The following is a 27,050-nucleotide window of genomic DNA, read 5'->3' as shown; positions in this document are numbered from 1 at the left end:
TGTTTTAACAAACCTCCAAACGAGCTTCAACGCCATACAACACTCCTTCCGTGGCCCCCAACTGCTTTTAAATTCTAGTAAAACTTAATACATGCTCTTCAACCGATCGCTGCCCGCCCGACTAGCATCACTACTCTGGAAGGTTCTGACTTAGAATATGTGGACAACTATAAATATCTAGGTGTCTGGCTAAACTGTAAACTCTCCTTCCAGACTCACATTAATCATCTCCAATCCAAAGTTAAATCTAGAATCTGCTACCTATTTCGCAACAAAGCCTCCTTCACTCATGCTGCCAAACATACCCTCGTAAAACGGACTATCCTACCAATCCTCGACTTCAGCGATGTCATTTACAAGAGAGTGCCTCCAACACTCTACTCAGCAAATTGGATGCAGTTTATCACAGTGCCATCCGTTTTGTCACCAAAGCCCCATATACTACCCACCACTGCGACCTGTATGCTCTCATTGGCTGGTCCTCGCTACATATTTGTCGCCAAACCCACTGGCTCCAGGTCATCTATAAGTCTTTGCTAGGTACCACCCACCCGTAGCACACACTCCAGCAGGTATATTTCACTGGTCATCCCCAAAGCCAACACCTACTTTGGCCGCCTTTCCTTATAGTTCTCTGCTGCCATTGACAGGAACAAATTGCAAAAATGACTGACGTTGGAGACTTATATCTCCCTCACTAACTTTAAGCGTCAGCTGTCAGAGCTGCTTACCGATCGCTGCAGCTGTACACAGCCCATCTGTAAATAGCCCATCCAATCAACTACCTACCTCATCCCCATATTTGTTTTTGTTTTTCTGCTCTTTTGCACACCAGTATTTCTACTTGCACATCCTCATCTGCACATATCACTCCAGTGTAAATTGCTAAATTGTAATTACTTCGCCACTATTGGCCTGTTTATTGCCTTACCTCCTTACTTAATTTGCACACGCTGTATGCAGATTTTTCTATTGCGTTATTGACTGTACGTTTGATTATCCCATGTGTAACTCTGTGTTGTTTTTGTCGCACTGCTTTGCTTTATCTTGGCCAGGTCGCAGTTGTAAATGAGAACTTGTTCTCAACTGGCCTACCTGGTTAAATAAAAAATCTAATAAAAATGCCATGCAGAGGCTGTCGTTTTGTATTTATACTTTTTCATAACGAAGACGATAAGTTTAATGTCGGATGATAATAGAATGGTCACGATGTCACTGCGACAACTGTCTACAGACATGTTGATCGACCAACTGCAAACCAGCCTTCCGGGTTGGGGTAGGTGAGTATTTACCTGGAAGTCAGGGTTAGGGTTAGGGTAGGGTAGCCAGGCGGAGCGAGAGTTCTCCTGGTACTTGAAGGGACCTCCAAACACCTGGGTGATGGCACTGAGGTTGAAGGCACACACCGCAGACGCTGCTATGCTGTTCCTGAAGGGGGAAGAGAGGGATAGCGATAAATATACAGTGCCTTCAGAAAGTATTCACACCACTTGACTTTTCACACATTTTGTTGTATTAGGAAGTTGGATTAACATTTTTTAGTTGTCATTTTTTGTCAACTATCTATACAAAATACTCTGTAATGTCAAAGTGGATTTTCTTTCACCTTGACATGACATTTGAAAAAAATAAATATGAAAAATAAAACAATAATATATCTTGAAATAAAACAATAATATTTCTTGATTCAACTCCCTAAGTCAATACATGTTAGAATCACCTTTGGCAGTGATTACAGCTGTGAGTCTTGGTAAGACTCTAAGAGCTTTGCACACCTGAACTGTACAATATTTGCCAATTATTATTTTCTAAATTCTTCGAGCTCTGTCAAATTGGTTGTTGTTTATCGCTAGACAACCATTTTAAGGTCTAACCAACAATTTTCAAGCAGATTTAAGTCACAACTGTAACTGTGAGACTCTGGAACTTTCATTGTCTTCTTGGTAACCAACTCCAGTGTAAATTCGGCCTTGTGTTTTAGGTTATTGCCCTGCTGAAAGGTGAATTCATCTTCCAGTGTCTGGTGGAAAGCAGACCACCAGATTTTCCTCTAGGATTATGCCTGTGCTTAGCTCCATTCTGGGTTTTTTTTATCCTGAAAAACTCCCCTTAATGATTACAAGCGTACCCATAACATGATGCAGCCACCACTATGCTTGAAAATGTGGATAGTGGTACTCAATAATGTATTGTATTGTATTGTATTTGCCCCAAACAAAACACTTTGAAGTCAGGATAAAAAGTTCATTGTTTTGCCACATTTATGCAGTATTACTTTAGTGCATTGTTGCAAACAGGATGCATGTTTTGGAATATTTTTATTCTGTACAGGCTTCCTTCTTTTCACTCTGTCAGTTAGGTTAGTATTGTGGAGTAACTACAATGTTGTTGATCCATCCTCAGTTTTCTCCTATCACAGCCATTAAACTCTGTAACTGTTTTAAAGTCACCATTGACCTCATGGTGAAATCCCTGAGTGGTTTCCTTTCACTCCGGAAAATGATTTAGGAAGGACGTCTGGATCTTTGTAGTGACTGGGTGTATTGATACACCATCCAAAGTTGAATTAATAACTTCACCATGCTCAAAGGGATATACAATGTCTGCTTTTTAATTTGAATACTTATTTACTCAAGACATTTCAGCTTTCATTTTTACTTAATTTGGAAAAAAAATAAAAACAGAATTCCACTTTACATTATGGGGTATTGTGTGTAGGCTAGAATGTGGAAAAATTCAAGGAGTGTGAATACTTTCTGAAGGCACTGTATATGGTTAGGATTTTGTCTGCTGACTGTTAATGTCCAGTTTCTGTTTTTGTCCTCTAAATATACCTACACATCTGTCCCTACACAGACTCAGATCCTACTGTGAGTGATGGTGTAAGGTGACTATAAATTTAACACCAGGCTTCATTTAAAATGTTCTGCCTCTGTGGCTAAGTGTATGGATCGGGCCTGACGAATAGCTTTGACTTTTCAAACTGTCACTTTCCACAAAAGCATGTCTCTTCTAACAGGTGAGAAAATTGAAAATGAAAGAAATGAGTTTAAAGTCAAACTGTGAAGCTAAACGTGTGTGAATGACGATAGTATGTATAACATGACTGTTCATTTTAAGCTGTGCCTGAAGTATACTTCATACATTATAAACTGGGTGGTTCAAGCGCTGAATGCTGATTGGCTGACAGCCGTGGTATATCAGACGGGTATGACACACCATTTATTTTTACTGTACGAACCGTGGTATATTGGCCATATACCATACCCCCTCGGGCATCATTGCTTAATAATACAGGCAGAATAAACCCCACTGTGTGTGTGTGTGTGTGTGTGTGTGTGTGTGTGTGTGTGTGTGTGTGTGTGTGTGTGTGTGTGTGTGTGTGTGTGTGTGTGTGTGTGTCACACTTACACATTAGTAGTGAAGATCCCATAGAGCAGTTCTAGCTCTGGTAGGTAGAACGTCCCCTGTAGTTCATTATAGTTGAACGGTATCTCCCCTGGTCGAGAGCAGTTCAACCGCGCCTTCATGAACGTGGTCCAGGTGTCCTCCAATAGGAAGCGGCCCCCAATGTCGTTCTTACAGACCCGGGCAGCCCGAGAGAACACGGTCCGACCGCAGTCGTGTTCCACTGCGTTCTCTCGGAAGAAGAAGTAGGTGAAGTTCCCAATGTCGTAAGAGGAGACAAAGTTGGGTTCTGTTGAAGGAGGACACAAAGTTAGGTTCTGTTGTAGGAGGAAACAAAGTTAGGTTCTGTTGTATGAGGAGAAAAAGTTAGGTTCTGTTAAAGGAGGAGACAAACTATTTAGACCACTTGACTTTTTCTACATTTTGTTACGTTACAGCCTTATTCTAAAATTGATTTAATTGTTTTTTTCCCTCATCAATCTACACACTACCCTATAATGACGCTACAAGCTTGTCACACCTGTATTTCGGGAGTTTCTCCCATTCTTCTCTGAGTTTCTCCCATTCTCCACTGAAGCTCTGTCAGGTTGGATGGGGAGTGTCGCTTTACAGCTTTTTTCAGGTCTCTCCAAAGATGTTTGATCGGGTTCAAGTCCGGACTCTGGCTGAGCCACTCAAGAACATTCAGAGACTTTTCCCGAAGCCACTCCTGTGTTGTCTTGGCTGTGTGCTTAGGGTTGTTGTCCTGTTGAAAGGTTTACCTTCTCCCCAGTCTGAGGTCCTGAGTTCACTGGAGCAGGTTTTCATCAAGTATGTCTGTACTTGGCTCCGTTCATCTTTCCCTTGATCCTGACTAGTCTCCAAGTCCCTCTTGCTGAAAAACATCGCCACAGCATCACTATAGGGATGGTGCCAGTTTTCCTCCAGATGTGACGCTTGGTTTTCCAGCCAAGAGTTCAATCTTGGTTTCATCTAGGTATTTAGGTGCATTTTGGCAAACTCCAAGCGGGTGGACATGTGCCTTTTACTGAGGAGTGGCTTCCGTCTGGCCACTCTACCATAAAGGCCTGATTGAGGGAGTACTGCAGAGATGGTTGTCCTTCTGGAAGGTTCTCCCATCTCCACAGAAGAACTCTGGAGCTCTGTCAGAGTGACCATCAGGTTCTTGGTCACTTCCCTGACCAAGGCCCTTCTCCCCCGATTGCTCCGTTTGGCCAGGCTGCCAGCTCTAGGAAGATTCTTGGTTGTTCCAAACGTCTTCCATTTAAGAATGATGGAGGCCACTGTGTTCTTGGGGACCTTCAATGCTGCAGACATTTTTGGTACCCCTTCCCCAGATCTGTGCTTCGACACAATCCTGTCTCAGAGCTCTAAGGACAATTTCTTCGATCTCATTGCTTGGTTTTTGCTCTGACATGCATTGTCAACTGTCAACTTATATAGACAGGTGTGTGCTTTTCCAAATCATGTCCAATCAATTGAATTTACCACAGGTGGACTCCAATCAAGTCGCAGAAACAGGATGATCGATGGAAACAGGATGCACCTGAGCTCAATTTCAAGTCTTATAGCAAAGGGTCTGAATACTTATGTAAATAAGCTATTTCTGTTTGTTTTTATTTTATACATTTAAAAAAAAAATCTGTTTTCACTATCTCATTATAGAGTATTGTGCGTAGATTGATGAGGGAAATTATTTTTTAAATAAGGCTGTAACGTAACAAAATGTGGAAAAAGTCAATGGGTCTGAATACTTTCCAAATGCACTGTATATGATAATGAGTTCTGAGTGATTGACTAGGGGTCCATAGGAATGTGAGGTTGAGGGGATTAGTCTTAATAAATTATGGCATTGTTATTAATGACTTTGTGTTTCAAAATTAATTATTTATCCAGGGAAACCCTAAAGGTTAGGATGAGATATGACCAAAACAATGGTGTAATAGTTGTCAACCCATCTAAAACTGCTGACCTTCCTAGAGCGCTCATTGATGAGCTGTTCATTTTTATGTATGACATTATTGGACCTTAACCGCACGCTTTATCCTCTCTGACAGTGATTTAATTCACTTTTAAATGAAAGAGTTTTTTCCTCTTGTTTGCTCTTTCAGCCCCTCCTCTCCTCTGCACCTTTGCACAGCATCACAGGAGAAAAGGGAGAAAAAATCAATTTGCCATAAAATTAGTTATTAAACCTTTTCTCAAAGGTTGTCGCGGCGCTATTTATGTGGTGGCTTTTAATTTATTTTTTCAATCTGGCTTTAATGTGAATCAGATAAAATCCTGACAAGATAGCGATTGACCTGCTCTTTTAGAGCAAGTGAACGACTGAAGCAGCGTATTCAATCATCTGCCCTGTTCCAGGTGGGGTGTGCTGTTGAACTGCGATCCACTGAGCTCTTCAGAACGACACACTGATTTCATTGTTTCAGTACCAGATGGAAATGTCACTTGTATATCCTTCAAAGGGAAAGAACAAAATATTTAAAAATATATATATATATATATTGTAAAAGACATTTTGACACTTCCTGTAAACACCACCAACTTCCTGTAAACACCACCAACTTCTACCCTTTCCCCCTCATCCACCCCTTTTCTCCTTCTATATGAACTACTTTTCCTCCTCTCTATACCTTTACTGCTTATTCCCCTGCCTCCTTACCACCTTCCATTTCCCAGCCTACCATTGAGCCATTTGGAGTTGTACTAAGCAGTGCATTATTGCCAGCATCCGCCTATCTCCTACCGCTTGCTTCTCTACCCCTACCTCTACCCCATCCTACCATTGAGCCATTTGGAGTTGTACTGTGCAGTGCGTAGAGGCGGCAGCCCCCCCAGACTGCGGTATATAGCTGGGTCTCTGCCAGAGAAGTCCATGGCGGTGGCAGCATAGAGCTCTCCGCTGGAGGTGATCAGGGCTGTGGAGTTATGGAGAGGGTTGTAGGGACAACGGGCCATCCCACTGATCTGGTCATGGATCTCTGTCAGGTTGGTCAGCTAGAGGGGGCGGGGGAGAGAGGGTGGAGAGGGGGAGGAGATGAGGGGTAGGAGGAGGAATGAGAGGGGAGAGGATTAATGTGTTTATAATGCACACAAATGCACACAGGAGTGGAGAGAGAGGGAGTGTGAGCACACATCACATGATTTTTAACTCCCCTCTACTTGACTGGAATTCGTCACTCCCATACAAACATTGATTGTTCTCAAATACTGTGAGTTTTAGCAGAATGATCACACAATGAGACAAGGCTAAACATTGAGCACGTTGCTTGGTTACCACAGAACCAAGGGAGAGACTTGGAGTTTGACTTGAAGTAAAAGTAAAAGTAAAAGTTCAAGTGAAACAGAGAAGTCACAATTGGCAGCATTTATAGTTGATAAAGGCAAAGCAGTGTGAGTGCAGACTGTTTTACAAATCACCTTTATATGATTGTTTATTTCACCACTATGCCGATTTCTCATCTCATAACTAGCTTGTCATCGCTAACTTCCAGCTCGTTCCTGCTAATGCTAATCATTGCCTACCTCACACATACAGTCAATACCAAAAGACACAGACATACATACACATGTACCGCTTGCTTGGCTCAACATGAGCTCATTTAAATTCAAAAACTTTCTCAATTTTCAGAAATGTTGTGGAATTAGTTGATTAACCTGTTACTCCTACCCCCTACTTTTTTGAACATTCTGTTAAAAATCGCGCAACATTTCAGCGCCCTGCTGCTCATGCCAGGAATATAGTATATGCATATGATTAGTATGTGTGGATAGAAAACACTCAGACGTTTATAAAACTGGTTAAATCACTGCTGTGACTATAACAGAACGTGCGTTTCATCGAAAAGTGCAGAAAAATCTGATCACTGAAAATGGAAATAAATATCCATGCGCCACTTCTAGGAATTGTTCAAGAAGAACCAAATTAAATGAGGCCGAGGTTGCAGTACCTACAGCTTCCACACGATGTCTAGAGTCTTGTCATTTGCTTCGGCTTTGATTCTTGGTCAAACCGAATCAAGGGAAACGATTCCCTCCGGTCTCCGACCGGATGTTTTGGTTGAGAAATATCCGGACATTTTTTCCAGACGGACACCTATAGAATTTACATCGCCTCCTGATGAATTTTATCGCTTATTAACGTGTACTAATACCTAAAGTTGCATTACAAAAGTATTTCGAAGTGTTTTGTGAAAGTTTATCGTCGACTTTTTGAATTTTAAAAAATGACGTTACGTTATGAAACGCTATTTTTTTTCGTTTATCACACAGTCTTCATAGATCGATATCTAGGCTATATATGGACCGATTTAATCGGAAAAAAAGACCCAATAGTGATTATGGGACATCTAGGAGTGCCAAAAAAGATGGTCAAAGGTAATGAATGTTTTATATTTTATTTGTGCGGTTTGTGTAGCGACGACTATGCTAATTATTTTGTTTACGTCCCCTGCGGGTCTTTTGGGGTGTTACATGCTATCAGATAATAGCTTCTCATGCTTTCGCCGAAAAGCATTTTAAAAACCTGACTTGTTGCCTGGATTCACAACGAGTGTAGCTTTAATTCAATACCCTGCATGTGTATTTTAATGAACGTTTGAGTTTTAACTAATACTATTAGCATTTGCATTTCCAGATCTCTAGATGGGACGCCTGCGTGCCAGGTAGGAGCAAGAGGTTAAAAAAAATAAATGATCAAATAAATGATTGTGTTTTTTCACTATCTTATCATGATGATGGCATGGGGTTGTTCAATGACAGACATGTTTCTTGTTTAAAATCTATCACTTGGTGGTTTCAATTCAGAGAGACAAATCTTTTTTTTTGCTAAATGCTATATATCCGCCTCACTCTAAGAGAAATAACTAGTACTGCTATAGTAGATTTTAAAACTTCTTCAGGATCGGTGGGTCCCCCACGGGACAGTTGAGCTAACGTAGGCTAATGCAATTAGCATGAAGCTGTAAATAACAAGAACTATTCGCAGGACATAGACATATCTGATATTGGCAGAAAGCGTAAATTCCTGTTAATCTAACTGCACTGTCCAATTTACAGTAGCTATTACAGTGAAAAAATACCATGCTATTGATTGAGGAGAGTGCACAGTTATGAACTTGAGAAGTTACTAATAAACCAATTAGGCACATTTGGGCAGTCTTGACCCAAAAGTTTGAACAGAAATGCAATGCTTAATTGGATCAGTCTAAAATGTTGCACATACACTGCCGCCATCTAGTGGCCAAAATCTAAATTGCACCTGGGCTGGAATAATACATTATGGTCTTTTTCTTGCATTTCAAAATGATGGTATAAAAAAATATAAAAAAATGTTTGTTTTTTTCTTCGTATTTTCTTTTACCAGATCTAATGCACTATGTTATCCTACATTCATTTTACATTTTCACAAACGTCAAAGTTTTTCCATTCAAAAGGTATCAAGAATATGCATATCCTTGCTTCAATGCCTGAGCTATAGACAGTTAGATTTGGGTATGTCATTTTTGGCGAAAATTGAAAAAAATGTTATTTATTTTTTTTATAAAGACATTTAGAAATTATACTGTACATTTGTGACATCAATATAAAAAAAATGCAAGACAGTAATATGAGATCTGTATGTAAAACATTTACATTTTACATTTTAGTCATTTAGCAGATGCTCTTATCCAGAGAGGCGTATAGTAAGTGCATTCATCTTGAGATAGCTAGGTGAGACAACCACATATCACAGTCAAATAAACAGGATACGAACATTCCATTCCAGTGAAACAATGGACATATATAGTTTTGCAAACAAATCTGAGAACAGTAAAATTTTACACACACATGAAGGTACCTATAAACAATCAATTCTGATGAAAAAACACAAATGTGAAAAATTGGTGGATAGTGTTTGGGAAATAAACTTCATTTGGACAGACCTCAGATTAGAAAGAAGGATATGGAACAATAAACAATAATGCCTGTGAAACTGCTGTTTCTCCTCTAGGAAGAAGCCTGTCTCTTATTGTTACGGTAAGACCATCTTACCGAACCATAGCTAAAATCCTACCTTTAGCTATACAGTTTGGATACAAAACCAATCCCTGGAGAATCAACTGAGGTAAAATAGAGGCAACCTACATTCTACCTACGCAGTTCCCAGCACAGAGCTCTTATGGCCATATCTATGTGGGTGGGTATTGCTGGTAATTAGCTATAGCATCTTTTTAGGCAAGAATATGACTCTTCCCACAGCCTTTTTTAATCAGCTTAACCTATCCAAAACCACACTCTAAGAACAAGAACACAACATCTGGAACAGGACCAATGCTAATAGAAAACCTCCATCTTCACTGTACTTCCTGGAGAAGTTCATGTACATTTTATTCCTCCTGGTTTGGTTGTTCTGATGACTAGCGCACATACATCTGTTTTCCTTGATAAAGCATTATTAAACCACATTAGTGACTTAGGGAAAGCCTCTCCGTTTTCACAAGCAGCTCCATGCGAAGCTCAGAGCTCAGACGTTTGGTTTGTCTGCCTTTGAAAGCGAGGCCAAATCCAGCTCGCCGTGTTTAAAAATACTCTACAGTACGACCTACACTTGGCCCTGAGACAGTACACTTGTTCCCAATAAAAACCCACCCAACATAAACTGAGGCAAAAGCCTTGGATATGTTTAAGAGCTGGAATGTACACAGTGTTTTCTTTGCCAATCTGAAAATGAAACTCATGGTGTAACCGCAAAGGAGAGATGCTTAGGGCAAGACTTCCACCTGCATTCCTATCAATCTAAACCGTGATGTATTTCTATATATTATTTATATAAACCATCATTCCGTACTTCACATTTATGGTTAACCACATACTGTTGTAGAAATGGATCTTTGTTTCAATGGAAACCCGTCCAATAAACTTTAAATGCTTACTAATTCCGCAAATGGGGTTCTGCAATGGTCAATTCTAGGGCCACTATAGTTCCTTTCCCCCCCACCCCCCACTAACCATCACATTATGCTATGAGGCAACACTACACATTACTCACATCGACCCAGGTGTGTTCTTAACTGCACATCCTGCCTGACGGGCAGAAGATGTCTAACTATACAGAACACAATCTTTGTCCAACTGACACACTGAAGCTTCTCTCTAATGCTGGCTTGGGTTTCTGATTAATCAATGAGAGATGGACTTTCCACTTCCTTAAAGTACGTGATGCTCATTAATAAAACAGCCTAAGAGCGGGTCACTTTGTATAGATTTATTAGAGTGGGTTGATTTGGACCACCGTTGGTTCCGTCAACAAACTACCTCCGCTCCGGGCCTCCGGTCTGACCCAGCTTGACCCAACAAGTGTCACTGTGTCTGGGCCTGAAGTCTGCCATGAAAGGGGGTATTGATGGAGTTTATTCTGTGTGTTGAGGGAAGTGTTTGGGTCGAGCTGGGTCTGTAAGACAGGTGGAATGGGGATAGAGTTTAGATAGAGGCTGCATCTATCATGCATATTAAAGCAATGTAGTGAATGAGTTCTCTCTTCAGGACACACAGCAGCTGTGGTTGGGTGGACGGGCTGGGGAAACAGGTCACTTTCACACCTCTAATAGCCAATCATTTGAGACACACTCAGTGCTGTTGACTTGGCTTTCAGATCATCTCTCTTTCTCTCCCTTCCTTCCTGGTCAGTTGCCATGTTACATTTCCTTGCAGCCGTCTCATAAATGTGATCAGACACAGAAAGAGACAGCGAAGCAGGTGTTAGGTGTCAGATGATTCATAGCTGTCTAAAGGGCAGCAAAGAGGACTTTGGGGCAGCAATAATAAGTTCTATATAATCATCATTTCACTCATCATCATTATAATTATCAAAATCATCATCATGATCATCCTCATCATCATGACCACCATACTCATCATTATCATCATCCTCATCATCATCCTCATTCTCATCATCATCCTCCTTTCTCATCATTATCACACACATCATCATACTCATCATCACCACACTCATCATCATCATCATCACATCATCATCACCATCATCATACTCATCATCATCATCAGTAGCAATATCATCATCGCCATTATCAATAGCATGACTAGAGGATTGCATTCTCTAATTTCTGACAAATCCATAGTGGGCAAAAATAATCCTGCCATTCAAGGCCATAAATATTGATAAGGTCTTGAAATTAATTAATATATTGTCATGAATGAGGACATTTGGACAGAATTAATTTCAGTAAATGCCTGTAAAGACAGTGAATGGGTCATTAACGGGATATTAATCTGTGGTTATGTACACACATTATGATAACTAAATGCATATTTATTTCCTTCTCCTCTGTCTCGCTCTCTCTCTCCCTCCCATGGAATCTTTCTCTCTCTCTTTCCCTGTCGCTCTCGATCCCTCTCTCTCTCCCTCTCCCTCCCTCTCAATCTCCTTCTCTGTCGCACCCAATACCTCCCTCCCTCAAGATCTGTCTCACTCCCTCTCTGTCACACTTGATCCCACTCTCTCCCTTTCCCTCTCTGTCACACTCAATCCCTCTCTCCCTCCCCCGCGATCTCTCTCTCCTTCCCTCTCAATCTCTCTCTACCTCCTTCGCAATCTATCCTCTCCCTCCACCTCTCTCCCTCACGATGCCTCTCTCTCTTTCTCTCTCCCTCTCCTGCCCTCTCTCTACCTCTCTGTCGCTCTCGATCTCTTTCTTTCTACCTCTCTCCTGATCCCCCCTCTCTCTCCTTCCCTTTGTCACACTGGATTCTTCTCTCTTTCCCTCTCTCCTGATCCCCCCTCTCTCTCCTTCCCTTTGTCACACTGATCCCCCTCTCTCTGATCCCCCTCCCCTTTTTGTCACACTGGATTCTTCTCTCTTTCCTCTCTCCTGATCCCCCCTCTCTCTCCTTCCCTTTGTCACACTGGATTCTTCTCTCTTTACCTCTCTCCCGATCCCCCTCTCTCCTTCCCTTTGTCACACTGGATTCTTCTTTCTCTCCCCCCACTCTCTCCCTTTGTCACACTGATCCCCCTTTCCTCTCTCTCCTTCCCTTTGTCACACTGGATTCTTCTCTCTTTCCCTCTCTCCCGATCCCCCCTCTCTCTCCTTCCCTTTGTCACACTGGATTCTTCTCTCTTTCCCTCTCTCCTGATCCCCCCTCTCTCTCCTTCCCTTTGTCACACTGGATTCTTCTCTCTTCTCCTGATACCTCTCTCCCGATCCCCCCTCTCTCTCCTTCCCTTTGTCACACTGGATTCTTCTCTCTTTCCCTCTCTCCCGATCCCCCCTCTCTCTCCTTCCCTTTGTCACACTGGATTCTTCTCTCTTTCCCTCTCTCCCGATCCCCCCACTCTCTCCTTCCCTTTGTCACACTGGATTCTTCTCTCTTTCCCTCTCTCCCGATCCCCCCTCTCTCTCCTTCCCTTTGTCACACTGGATTCTTCTCTCTTTCCCTCTCTCCTGATCCCCCCACTCTCTCCTTCCCTTTGTCACACTGGATTCTTCTCTCTTTCCCTCTCTCCTGATCCCCCCCACTCTCTCCTTCCCTTTGTCACACTGGATTCTTCTCTCTTTACCTCTCTCCCGATCCCCCCTCTCTCCCCCTCTCTGTTACACTCAATTTTTTGTCTCTCTCGCTCTCCCTCTCTCTATAGCTATGCAGCACTTACCTTTCATATTAGCAGACCCACTCAGAGTAAATATGTGTTCTCCTATAACAGGGCTGATGAAATACCATTGTAATAATGTATTGACATTTATACTATATGTATTTCTGTCGGAGTAGTCGTTATGAGACGGTGACCTTTGCTGCTAACAAAATTTTAAATAAAATAAAAACATTGTCCTTCCCTCCACCTACACACCATATAATATAACCAACAGCCCACACACTTCCCTCGGATTAAACTGCAGGTTTATATACAGTAGGTGGAGTAGAACTAGAAGTAGAGGAGCATAGAGTAGTAGAAGAGAGGAAAATAGAAGATAGTTACAGATAAGCAAGTAATAGGAGAGGAGAGAAGAGACATGAATAGATTCTTACAGTGCGGTTGGTGCAGATGGGTGTGAAGGCATTGGTTCCACAGGTGAACAGTCTATCTCCATTCACCAGCAGCACTCTGATGTAATTCTGACACTCCTCCTGTGGAGAGGACAGAACAGCACAGCTGACATTAGCACTAATAGAATGACACAAACACAGGAATAAACACCGTAACCAAGTTTCAAGTATTTGCCATTTGTAAGTACATACATTGGAATTTCTCTTCAACGAGAGCTCAAAAAAGGTAGAAGATAAAAAAAACACAAAGATTACATATAATACAAATAATCACATATGCAAGATAAGAAAGTATATGTGTAAATACTAGCCAGTCACATCCAAACATTGCACTAACTCTGAATAATGAAGCTGCAGCCCTAGAGTACCTACAGATGTGATATCTTAATTCAAGCCAGTTTGCTACAGTAGTAAAATTATCCTGCAGCAACAGGAAATGTAAGTGTTGACACAAGGGAAAATCAAGTCAAAAATGTCAAAGTGGAAATTACAAACTTCACAAGCCTTTTTAAACCTCATGTTTTAAATGTCCTGCACTGCAGGAAAGTTCTCCTGCAACAGGGTGATCAAATTAAGATCCTACATCTGTATTGGGAGTTTTTCTTTGCCTCTGTTGCCTTGGCTAATCCTTTGGGGGTTAGCTTAAAGCCCGGGTTGAAAAGTGCTATACAAATAAAAAATGAATAAAATGTGATTGATTGAAACAGTGTAACAACACGACCTCTGTTTCCCCCAACACTATTCACACTGCTCAGTCTGTCATTGGACTTTGTTAAAAACACACAACACTAACACGATGCTAGCAGTGAGAAGTCGTGTCAGAACATGGTGGATGTGTGTTTTTGCATTGTCTGACTGGAGTCTTAAAATAAACCACTTAATTGGTAAGCTCCCCTGAGTCCGTCTGAAGGGACCTGGGGCTTGTGGTTCCTGAGGGCCCTCGTTCAGATTTAGGGCCAGTAAATCAGACTGTCTGGTGTACTAGAGATGCCCCTCTCTGACTCTTTTTTTCCCTCTCTTTCTCGCTCTTCTATCTCCCTTTCTCTTTCTCCTTTCTCACGCTTTCACGCTCGCTCTCTTCTCCACCTCTCTCTCTATCAGTGGTGCCTGATTTAGGAGTGTTACAAGGGACCGCTGAAGGGTTAGTGGGAGCAGTATATGTGCGTCTGTGGGAGGGGTAGAAGTCGGGTATATTTTATTTCCCCCTATCAAGATGGTGGTTAACTCGTAAATCGATTCATTTTCCTGTACTAAGCACATTGTATATGTGTGTGTCTCTCTCGCTGTGTGTTTGTGTGTCTCGTTGTGTGTGTGTGCGTGTGTCTGCCTTTTGTAGTGTGGCTGCCTGTGTGTATAACTCAACTCAGCACGGAGGTTGTTCCCCCAGCAAATAAAAAGCTGATTTTAATGTGTGTCTTGTGTCACAGTGTTGAAAACCTCCTGACAAATGTTCAGGCTCCTTATAGTAACACGGAGACTGTTATGCACGGCTCTCGAATGACAAACCAGACAGAGCTGCCGATCGACTCCCGTCAAGTCAATTTAAGTCCCTTTTCTTCTCCTGGTGGAAATAAATCAAAGGCGGTTCAGAGAGGCAGACACCGGCTTTAAAGAGCACAATCACTTGTAAATTCACTCAAGGCGGAGACACCGTATCTGTGAAATAACTTAAGTTACGGTATATTGCTGTGCGGCGGACTAAGTAATAAAAACCCCCAACTCTGCCAAGTAAAAGGGATAGATGAAGAGAGAGTGAGAGGGCGAGAGAGACAGAGAGACAGAGTGTGAGAGACAAAGAGAGAGAATGTGAGTGTGAGAGAGTGAAAGACAGAGCGAGAGAGAGAAAGAGAAAGAAAGAGAGGGAAATAAATAAATATGCAGAGAATGATGTCTTCAATGCTGTTCTTTGTGTCATTGTCTCGTGTGCTTCAAATCAAAATTGTCCTGTGCGCTTCCTGCTTATTTTTGCATTGCCTGTCTGCATTATTTGCCAGGGAAGGGAAACATTCTGCGAAATATTACTGTACATTACCGGAGTGTATCTTCAGAAGCAACAACAAGAAAAACTATTCCTTAGGACTAAGGTAGCTTAGTCTGTAATTCAGAATGACAATCATACACTGGCCAATCCCTGCACACCTATTATGTCTGATTATAGACTTTCACAGGTACATCTCTCTCTGTCTGATTATAGACTTTCACAGGTGCATCTCTCTGGCTCTGATTATAAAGACTTTCACAGGTACATCTCTCTCTGTCTGATTATAGACTTTCACAGGTGCATCTCTCTGGCTCTGATTATAAAGACTTTCACAGGTGCATCTCTCTGGCTCTGATTATAAAGACTTTCACAGGTACATCTTTCTCTCTCGGTCTAAAGAAAAATATCTCTAATCTGAAAAGAGCATAGGCCCATGAGGCGGTGTGTGTGTGTGTGTGTTATAGGCCTCTAACAACCTTTCACAGAGGGATAAACACACAGTCAAATCTCTCAGACCCCAACCAAACAACTGAAATACCCACGAGGCCCCTGCAGTTCAGCCCACGGTCACATTCAGTCATAAAGCATGTTATTTGGAGGAGGGTATGCAGGAAAACCACATACACACACACACACACACACACACGCACAGAAGAAAGGAAAACAGTGTCTGTGTATAGTCAGTTTAAATGAAAAGGTGTGTACTAAACCCACTAAATACTACTTCAGACATGAATCACACATTGTTGTCCATGAGGGTTTTCTCCAGTTTGAGTGAAGTCTAAGTTATGAGTGGGTTTGTTTCATGTTGGGATGAATGTGTTAACGGCCTCACCTCTGATTTGCCCTGACTGAACTCCTCATAGTTGTGTGTGTGTGTGCGCATGTACACACACACACACACACACACACACACACACACACACACACACACACACACACACACACACACACACACACACACACACACACACACACACACACACACACACACACACACACACAGTGTATTCTAGGAATTACCGTAATGCTTTTGAATCATCACTTTTAGAGAGCAATGAACTAAAGTGGTACCAAGTGATTAACAAACCTGGATAATACTTTCTATGAAGTCCACACAGACAATGCATTTATACAGCAGTAGACATTTTTTTAATGATTTTTTTAACCTTTATTTAACTAGGCAAGTCAGTTAAGAACAAATTCTTATTTTCAATGACGGCCTAGGAACAGTGGGTTAACTGCCTGTTCAGGGGCAGAACGACAGATTTGTACCTTGTCAACTCGGGGATTTGAACTTGCAACCTTTCGGTTACTAGTCCAATGCTCTAACCACTAGGCTACCCTGCCGCCACATGCACTCCTAATGCAGTATAAGTATAGTTATAGACATGCATAAAGACTCATAATTCCATATACCAATAGTCATAATGCATTATAAGTATCATCATAATCACTTAGAATATACTGGAACATAGTGCTTCATAATTGCTGATCACTTCATTATTAGTCAACAATGCTGCATGACCCTTGAGGAAGAAGTGATCAGCAATTATGAAGCACTATGTTCCAGTATATTCTAAGTGATTATGATGATACATTATGACTTTTGGTATATTACGAGTCTTTATGTGTGTCTAGAACTATACTTATACTGCATTAGGAGTGCATGTCTAATGCTGTATAAACTATGGGAAATGTTATTAAGAAAAATGTCTGAGCTGTGTGAATGTCTGAGCCGTGTGAATGTTAATGTCTGAGCCGCGTAAATGTCTGAGCCGTGTGAATGTTAATGTCTGAGCCGCGTAAATGTCTGAGCCTCGTAAATGTCTGAGCCGTGTGAATGTCTGAGCCGTGTGAATGTCTGAGCAGCGTAAATGTCTGAGCCGTGTGAATGTCTGAGCAGCGTGAATGTCTGAGCCGTGTGAATGTCTGAGCAGCGTGAATGTCTGAGCCGTGTGAATGTCTGAGCCGTGTGAATGTCTGAGCCGTGTGAATGTCTGAGCCGTGTGAATGTCTGAGCCGTGTGAATGTCTGAGCAGCGTGAATGTCTGAGCCGTGTGAATGTCTGAGCAGCGTGAATGTCTGAGCCGTGTGAATGTCTGAGCCGTGTGAATGTCTGAGCAGCGTGAATGTCTGAGCCGTGTGAATGTCTGAGCAGCGTGAATGTCTGAGCCGTGTGAATGTCTGAGCCGTGTGAATGTCTGAGCCGTGTGAATGTCTGAGCAGCGTGAATGTCTGAGCCGTGTGAATGTCTGAGCAGCGTGAATGTCTGAGCCGTGTGAATGTTAATGTCTGAGCCGCGTGAATGTTAATGTCTGAGCCGCGTAAATGTCTGAGCCGCGTGAATGTCTCAGCCGCGTGAATGTCTGAGCCGTGTGGATGTCTGAGCCGTGTGAATGTGTGAGCCGTGTGAATGTCTGAGCCGTGTGAACGTCTGAGCCGTGTGAATGTCTGTGCCGTGTGAATGTCTGAGCCGTGTGAATGTCTGAGCCGTGTGAATGTCTGCGCCGTGTGAATGTCTGAGCCGTGTGAATGTCTGAGCCGTGTGAATGTCTGAGCCGTGTGAATGTCTGTACCGTGTGAATGTCTGAGCCGTGTGAATGTCTGAGCCGTGTGAATGTCTGTACCGTGTGAATGTCTGTGCCGTGTGAATGTCTGAGCCGTGTGAATGTCTGAGCCGTGTGAATGTCTGAGCCGTGTGAATGTCTGAGCCGTATGAATGTCTGTACCGTGTGAATGTCTGAGCCGCGTGAATGTCTGTGCCGTGTGAATGTCTGTGCTGTGTGAATGTCTGAGCCGTGTGAATGTCTGAGCAGCGTGAATGTCTGAGCCGTGTGAATGTCTGAGCAGCGTGAATGTCTGAGCCGTGTGAATGTTAATGTCTGAGCCGCGTGAATGTTAATGTCTGAGCCGCGTAAATGTCTGAGCCGCGTGAATGTCTCAGCCGCGTGAATGTCTGCGCCGTGTGAATGTCTGAGCCGTGTGAATGTCTGAGCCGTGTGAATGTCTGAGCCGTGTGAATGTCTGTACCGTGTGAATGTCTGAGCCGTGTGAATGTCTGAGCCGTGTGAATGTCTGAGCCGTGTGAATGTCTGAGCCGTGTGAATGTCTGAGCCGTGTGAATGTCTGTACCGTGTGAATGTCTGAGCCGTGTGAATGTCTGTGCCGTGTGAATGTCTGAGCCGTGTGAATGTCTGAGCCGTGTGAATGTCTGTGCCGTGTGAATGTCTGAGCCGTGTGAATGTCTGAGCCGTGTGAATGTCTGAGCCGCGTGAATGTCTGAGCCGCGTGAATGTCTGAGCCGTGTGAATGTCTGAGCCGTGTGAATGTCTGAGCCGTGTGAATGTCTGTGCCGTGTGAATGTCTGAGCCGTGTGAATGTCTGAGCCGTGTGAATGTCTGAGCCGTGTGAATGTCTGAGCCGTGTGAATGTCTGAGCCGTGTGAATGTCTGAGCCGTGTGAATGTCTGAGCCGTGTGAATGTCTGAGCCGTGTGAATGTCTGAGCCGTGTGAATGTCTGAGCCGCGTGAATGTCTGAGCCGTGTGAATGTCTGAGCCGTGTGAATGTCTGAGCCGTGTGGATGTATGAGCCGTGTGAATGTTAGTTAAAAAATCTGTATTTTATATTATTGTGGAGTGATATTTAAATACACTGTTCTCACTCACTCACAAACACACACACACACACATACACACACACAAACAGAAGAAAGGAAAACAGTGTCTGTGTATAGTCAGTTTAAATGAAAGGTGTGTACTAAACCCACTAAATTCAGACATAAATCCACCTACTTCAGACATAAATCACACATTGTTGTCCATGAGGGGTTTTCTCCAGTTTGAGTGAAGTCTAAGTTAAGTCTGAGTTATGAGTGGGTTTGTTTCATGTTGGGATGAGTGTGTTAACGGCCTCACCTCTGACTTCCCCCGACTGAAGCAGGCTCCTTTAGTGAACTCATCACAGTGCCACTCCGCCTCCTGTCAACACAAAAATAACATTAGAAACCCAAGATACTGGTGACTGCATTAGAAACAGACACTGAAACAGCATGGCACAATGGAAACACATAGGCATTAAACGAAGAGAACATTAAACATTGGGCAAAAAAATATGAACTGTTCATTAACACCATTGTAAACCAACAAAAGATCAGCTTTTAGAAACACTCAATAAACTGATACTTGAGCAGTAGACAACAGTTTAATAATGAACAATGACAACATTCTACAATAGCCGTTTTCTGTAGGCAGGTATACCACATCACATTGTTTTAAATGCGGTGTACACTATTTCCTCCAGTCTTGAGTTGGTTTGACCAGGTGGTATAGTATCTATCGGCCACTACAACCAACCTCTTTCCCTTTCCCATTCATTTATATGGCTGTGGTTCATCGACCCACACAGAGGCTGAATGAATACATCCTACACAGCAGACCGCATCCTATCGGTGTACCAGTGCACGTTAAATACGAACACTGAATTCAATTAACGAGCCCACCCACCAGGGCTCATTCCAGACACGAGGGAGCGAGCACAGAGACGGATGACAATGTGATTTACACCAGGGGAGAAAATGAGGGATACTTAGACATGAGAGAGCAAGCACAGAACTGAATGTCAATGTGATTTACATGGGAGGAAATGTTGAGATGCTTTTCACGTTTTTACTAGCAGAGAGGAATTAGGAGATAAAACCTAAGCCTGTCCTCTAAGGATGAGAATTCAATACACTCTGATTCCTCAACTGTAATTTCACTTCTGGTCCTCCAGGGGGTTTTCATTGATAAAGGTTCTGTAGTAATGGAATGAAATGACTGCTGGCGTCAAGCCAGTGAAACGATGGATGGACGGAGGAGGAGAACAGCCATTACCGCCCCTCCAGAGATTAGGGAGTGAATGGAAAGTTTCTGTAATAATTACTGTACCGCTGTAACTTAATGTACCACTCCGGAAGTTTATGAACCACTTGCGAGCTATCAGTCCCATTGTAATTGTATGTTTCACTGTAACTCTAGACCACCTTCCCCAATCATTCATTTAGCCAGGTAAATCACGGAGAGCAGTTTCTATTTTTACAATATGGTAAACTACTTGAGGGAACTTTATACTGTATGGGTACTTTTTTTTTTTAGGACATAAAATAAATTGTGTTTTCATCTTAAATATACTCTATATTTCAACTTTGTATAAGGACGAAATGAGGGGGAGGTAGCCTAATGAGTTGAAACCACCTTTCACATTAAGAACCTGTTAAACTATACCAAACACATTATTATAATGTTTCCATCTGATTCAGGATTGATAGTTGTATATCAGCTGTATATCGTGCAGACAGAAAGAGAGGTAAAGTTGAAACCCCTCAGCAGAAACGTTCTTTAATTTCCTCCTCAGACAGGAACAGTGCACTGAAATTCTCCTCCGTGGTTTTTATGAGAAAGCCTTAACTCCACCGTCCCAATGGCCTAAAAGATGTAACAGGAAGTAGAGATATTGCACGCACGCACACACACACAAACACACACGCGCTCACGCACAGGTAGCCTAGAGGTTAGTGCATTGGGCCATTAACTCAAAGGTTCCTGGTTGAAATCGGGGCCGGCAAGGTGAAAAAATCTGTTGCGGTCTCAGGGAGAGTTGGGATGTGCAAAAAAAGACACTTGTGTGTAACAGGACAAAATATAAGCACCCCCCTAATAATAATAATAATAATTATTACCCACACACCTGGCAGGTTCACGTGGGAACAGGAGGCGGGAGAAGGGGGGATGAGAAGGAGAAAGCCCAGCAAAAAGTGTAGGGAAGCAGAAGGTGGTGGATTGTGTGTGTGTGCATGTGTGCGTGGCCACCACTCAGCTGTATCTGTCAGGATGCCAGATGACATTCCAGGCCAAAGCTAGCTATTTTAGGGACAGTGCTCCTCTGACACAAACCACACATAAGCACTAGCAGCTCAGCAGGCCAACCCAGCTTGCACAGCACTGGCTGTCCCTATGAGTAGGCTATGTGTGTACAGTATGTGCACTCAGAAATTACAGGGAAAATACCAAAAGGTTTGGTCTAACTCAAACACAAACTTTCGCTGGTCCGTCTGTGATATGGTATTAGATAGTAATGATGAAGTAACATAATCAATAATATTACGAAAGAGCTTTGTGGGCACTAACGGATTCAATAAAACAAATCATTAGTCATTCAAATTTATTATAATAATCAAATATAAATAGAACAATTCGGAAGAGATTCAAAACTCATACTTATTCCACTTTCAAAAACGGCTACTATAATAAAATATGAAGTGAATATTATCCATCTTTCCTAAAACCAGTAATATATTGGCATCATTTACCACCTCCCACACCCCAGTACCTCAGTGCCAAGACATCATATGGGCCAGAATACCTAGCCGTGCATCGATGCGAAGTCCAGAACCAAAATCTTAAAACATGAAACACCCATTACAACCCTATTATTTAGCTTCACCGTACTCTGCAGACAAAATAGCTCTCTTAAAGTGAAATTGAATCTCTAGTGTGCTGACATTTATTCTAATTATCAGCTCTCAACTTTAGGTCTCTGATACACAGCCCTTTTTAGTTAGAAAGAAAAGCTGCTTTTCAGAAGTATCTACTGGTCTGAAAGCAGCTGTAGGGCATAATCACATGCAGGCATTCAGTGTTTGGGACTTAAAGTGATTTGAATCTGGAGATATGCATGTTCTCTCTGCCCACCCTCTCTCTTCACTACACTGTCCTCAGTACTGTTTGATAACCAAGAGATGAGCCTTTGTGCAGAGACCATGTGTGTGTCTTTACTACTAAGAGGCCCATTGTTACCCTAAGGTGGGTGTTAGGGAGAGACAGAGAGAGCGTGGTCAGAGGACAGACAGAGGGAGAGAGAAGCAGAAGGGTGGCAGAAAAAGAGATCGGGTGAGAGAGAGAGAGAGAGAGAGAGAGAGAGAGAGAGAGAGAGAGAGAGAGAGAGAGAGAGAGATTGGGGGGACATAACATAGCATAGGACAGGGACTTAGGCAGAGAGCGAAAAGGGAGAGCAAGAAAGAGGAATGGAAAGACAGAGAGAAAAACAGAGAAGTGTTCTTCTCCCCAGACACCCAGAGATGATAGCATCTATTTTGCATAAAGAGAGCCACACGTTATGTCTAGAGTAGATACTGTCTTGGGACTCCTTCGTAAGACTAGGACATTATGAGGAGAGACAGAGAGCAGAGACATCTGTATCTGTTCGAAATGTCTTTTGACCGTTTTTTTGTTGTCGCGACATTTAGAATTCTGACTGATGTCTGGCTGATGTAAGCCGATGAAAGGTTCTGACAAGAAATTGGCCCTGAAGTCATATTAAAATATGTGTCTGTTTCACAACAATCCCAGATAGTTACAGTCATCAGAGCAGAGCTGTCAGTCAACATGCAGGTAGGGTATTTAAAATCTTAATAGGGTATGTTTTAATTGACTGATAAACATGCTAACTCCACAGAGACTGTCGTCTCACCATAATGTATGACATCAAATATGAAGGTGTTCAGTATACACAGGGCAGACAGTCAATTAGTCACTATCAGTGTGAACATTGACCATCATCCAGGGTCAAACCATTAGTTTCCGAACCCCATCACCCCTCTCAGCCACTTTAATGGACCAGTCCAAGTTATTATTGAGTGTGCTGTGTATCTCTATTCTGTGCCCCCGTTCCACTGACTCAGTCCTCTGTATTATTCCATGCATTTAAATGGAGGAGTTATCCAGACCAATTTAAAGAAGCTGTGCTATTGAAGCTAACAGAGGTGTTCCGTTAGTGCTTGCTAAGCAGGGGTAATTGTCTCTCAGACAGAAAGTGTGATGGGAAGAGAGAAGCTGCTGAAATACAACACACTGGGAACCTATTTTGCATCTTGCATTAGATGTCTTCATTATAGCAAAAAATAATGTTTCATGGCATATGTGCTATTTATTTCACATACTGCACTCCACATTGAATGTGAACAATGCTACTGCTACTACAGAACTTGTCCAGCAATAATTGCCTAATGCTTCGATCCACAACACTCTCTGAAAAACTAGACTGCCTCTCTGTGTTCCAGTTTACATTTTCTGTGTCAGAGGAAATAGCCTACTAATGAAGGATTTAAAGTCTCTCATGTCTCTCATAAGGCCATTATATTAACGATAGAACAGAGGGAGAGAGAAGAGAAAGAGAGAGAGAAACAGGCCAGGAAGGAACACTGCGGTCTAGAACCCAGGTGATCATCCATCACCGTGAGCAACACAATGGGATGTGAACACAATGCAGACAGAGAGCAGGTAATTCATCAAGGAAGTGCTACGTCCAACCCACAGCAGCTACTGTACAGGGTGTACAGGGTGCCAAGGCTGACTCTGCTGACTGGGGTTGGCAAGGGGTGAGTGTAGAACAGTGAGGTGGTAGGGGTTAAGGCTAGGGGGTAGAAGGGGGTAAGGGGTGGTGTATTGACATAGGGGCTGTTCACACTAGACATGCTAGTCATTGCAGAGTAGGCCTACTTTACCTGCTGCCAGATTCTATATAAACCAGATTCTGAGTGTGTGTTTGTGTTGTAAAAACACTCCATCTGATGGCAATCAGAAACTTCTCAGAAACTTTTCACTTCAAATCATTGTTTTGCTTTGTATTCTGAGAGTGTTTACAACACGAAAACAGTTCATCAGACAAAGTACTATCTCTCGCCTGAGTCGTCTGTACCCTTCCTGTTCATAGCCCCAATTGAAGAGATAATCCATGGGGAATGCAATCAAAGACACATAGAAATTGCAAAGATTTCTCTCGCTCTCTCTCTCTCTCTCTCTCTCTCTCTCTCTCTCTCTCTCTCTCTCTTTCTCGCTTTCTCTCTCTTCATCTCCAATGTTATCCCTTCTTCTCAGAGCAGAGGACTTCACTTCTTCTCTCCCTTGTGCTTTTTTAAAACCTTGACTTTATTGTTCATTACAGTCAGGGAGTAGGAAGAGAGAGGGGGAGAGAAGGAGGGAGGGAAGAAGAGCGTTTTGCTGAGGTAACAGAGGCCAGTGAGATTATGATAGCAGGCCTCAGCCAGTATCGATCTCCTGGTGAGCTCTATATCTGCAGTACCACAGGACAGACAGAAGGCAGTTAGCTGGCTAGCAGCACATCAACTGCCACCGTTCTCTGAAACTCCAAACAACACAACACTGCCAAGAGGCTCCAGGTTTCATTTGAAGCGATGAGGGTTAGTTTGAGGGAAAATTAGAGAGATTTCAATCAATAATGCCAGAAAGAAATTCTAGAGTGCTGGTTTATTTTTCCTTCATACATTGAAGGATGACCTTGGCTGTTTTGACATGCTCATAAATATATTTCCTCGGTTCATAAAGGATTACGTCTGAGCATTGATTAAACATCAAATGGTAATTCTACCTCGTCTCTTCTTGTAAAAAAAAAAAAGAAATCATGCACGGCATAGCTCTCAGCACTGAGCTTCATCAAGACACACAAGACACGAGAGTGTAGTTTTGTAGGTCATTTCCCACAGCAGACTACTTTAAGTAAAATCAACTAAACCTGTGAGTATTCTGGTAGTGCATTCTTTCTAGGAATGCATTATTTACTCGTTTATTTGTTAGGGACCATGTACAACATGCCATTGCACCAGATTTAGCTAGATAGTACATTTTCATCTGTAGTTCCCGTATTGCGATTTCATAAACAATATTCCCATCACAAATCAACTTGATCCATCTTTAATGCTCTTAATATGAGCTGAGAGGCACCAGCAGGGGAGACTTCCTTCATAATGAAACCTAACACAGAAAGAATATAAGCCATGCCAAGGACGCCAAGGATGCAAATCTCACCGCAATGAAAATAATTGTATCTTTTAAAGAGAGGAGAGGGGAAATTAAAACGAGAGGAGGGGGTAAAGGGTAGTGGAGCTGAGGGACAAAGCAGAAGATGTCACGCCCTGATCTGTTTCACCTGTCTTTGTGATTGTCTCCACCCACCTCCAGGTGTCACCCATTTTCCCCATTTTCCCAGGGTATTTATTCCTGTGTTCTCTGTTTGTCTTGTCTTGTCAACCAGCATGTTTTTCCGTGCTCCTGCTTTTTCCTTGCCTCTGTTTTTCTAGTCCTCCTGGTTTTGACCTTTTGCCTGCCCTGACTCTGAGCCCGCCTGCCTGACCAATCAGCCTGCCCTTACCTTGAGCCTGCCTGCCTCCTTGTACCGTTTGGAACTTTGACCTGGTTACTGAACTTTTGCCTGTCCTCGACCTGCCTCTTGCCTGCCCCTTGTTGTTTAATAAATATCAGAGACTCGAACCATCTGCCTCCTGTGTCTGCACCTGGGTCTCGCCCTGTGTCATTATAGAAGAAGGTAAATGAGGAGAGTTAGAGGAAAGAGAGAGAAGAGGACAGGGGGAGAGGACAATTACAAGAAGAAAGGAGAGAAGAGAAGAAGAGAAAAATAGAAGATGGTAGCAACCAAAGTAGAACCAAATCTCACAATAGCACTCCGACCACTTCAGCTGAGCCCTGTTTTTTTTTTAGATAGGTAGCTCCTTAACTCTCTAGCCTAAAACCCTGTTCCAGTCAGATGCAAAGCAGCCTCTAGACTCAGGGTCAGTTTAAATTGGCAGTTGGCCCTTGGTCCAGATTACCAAGGCTTTCTCTCTTTGGAGATGGGGCCTGCCTGGGGCGAAGGAGGGTTGATAAGGGCTAGAGGAATCTACACTGAGTGAGGGATGAGATAAAGGCTAAGAGGGATGGATGAAGGGATGGGGGGAGGATGAGAGAAGAAGGGATGGGATGAAGCATCTTTAATAACCAGCCCTGTCCCAGTGAGCACCAACAAAAGAGTGACTCCCCATGGATCTCTGCCTTTCTCTATGGGGGGTATCTCTCTTTTCTTTCTCTCTGTCTCACTCTACCTCACTTTCTTTCTCTCATCTCTGTCTATTATGATCTCCGATCTCTTTTCCTATATTCTTCCCTCTCCTCGTCTTCTTCGTGTCTTTTGTTCTCTCTCTCTCTCCCCAACCCCCCTCCCCCATTCTCTCTATTCTCCCCTGGTCTTTGAGGGTGTAAACAGCCAGTGTCTATCCTCTGTCCAGAGCATCAGTAAACTGCCAGTGTCTAGCCTCTGTCCAGAGCATCAAAGGAGCCTGCTGTTTTCCCCCAGGAAGAGATCCAGATAAACCTCTAACTTGTCAATGTTTGACTGGTTACTCAATGTGCTACACGATTCTTAGCCCCACAGGGGGTAAGTACACACATACAGCCTTCAGCCATGGAAATCAAGGAGAAAGGAGGGAGCATGCTGGGGTAATGGTTACTATGCCATTGTTGGATGAAGGGATGTAGGGAGGGAAAGAGCTACAATTATACTGTACAGTATGTTGACAAATATCACCTTGCACTGCTCAAACACATGCTATTGCTTTCAACATCAAAAATTGACAAAAAAGATAAGAGATATTATTTTATAGCATAATTTTAATAACACATTTTTAAAAATCAAATAACAATCAATTTGCTTGATTCAATTGATTTGGTGTTGTGCTGCCAGACTTAACTAAGAAGAGATAAAGAATGAGCATCTGTGCTTCTT

The 27,050-nt window shown here is 42.7% G+C and overlaps 1 protein-coding gene across 2 annotated transcripts in view; it reads right to left on the bottom strand.

The window, feature by feature from the left end:
- The window catches only part of sema5a (sema domain, seven thrombospondin repeats (type 1 and type 1-like), transmembrane domain (TM) and short cytoplasmic domain, (semaphorin) 5A), a 205,228-nt gene that overhangs the window by 96,683 nt on the left and 81,495 nt on the right, over nt 1-27,050 (bottom strand). For both annotated transcript variants that reach the window (XM_052483480.1, XM_052483481.1), the window contains 5 exons: nt 19,355-19,417; nt 13,438-13,536; nt 6,195-6,408; nt 3,412-3,697; nt 1,293-1,428 (listed from right to left, as the gene is read on the bottom strand). In XM_052483480.1, coding sequence (XP_052339440.1) covers nt 1,293-1,428; nt 3,412-3,697; nt 6,195-6,408; nt 13,438-13,536; nt 19,355-19,417 — 798 coding nt within the window. The remainder of the gene's footprint in view (nt 1-1,292; nt 1,429-3,411; nt 3,698-6,194; nt 6,409-13,437; nt 13,537-19,354; nt 19,418-27,050) is intronic.

Source organism: Oncorhynchus keta, chromosome 28, assembly GCF_023373465.1.
Source record: "Oncorhynchus keta strain PuntledgeMale-10-30-2019 chromosome 28, Oket_V2, whole genome shotgun sequence".
Lineage (NCBI taxonomy): Eukaryota > Metazoa > Chordata > Actinopteri > Salmoniformes > Salmonidae > Oncorhynchus > Oncorhynchus keta.
This window is presented reverse-complemented; position numbering and strand designations above follow the sequence as displayed.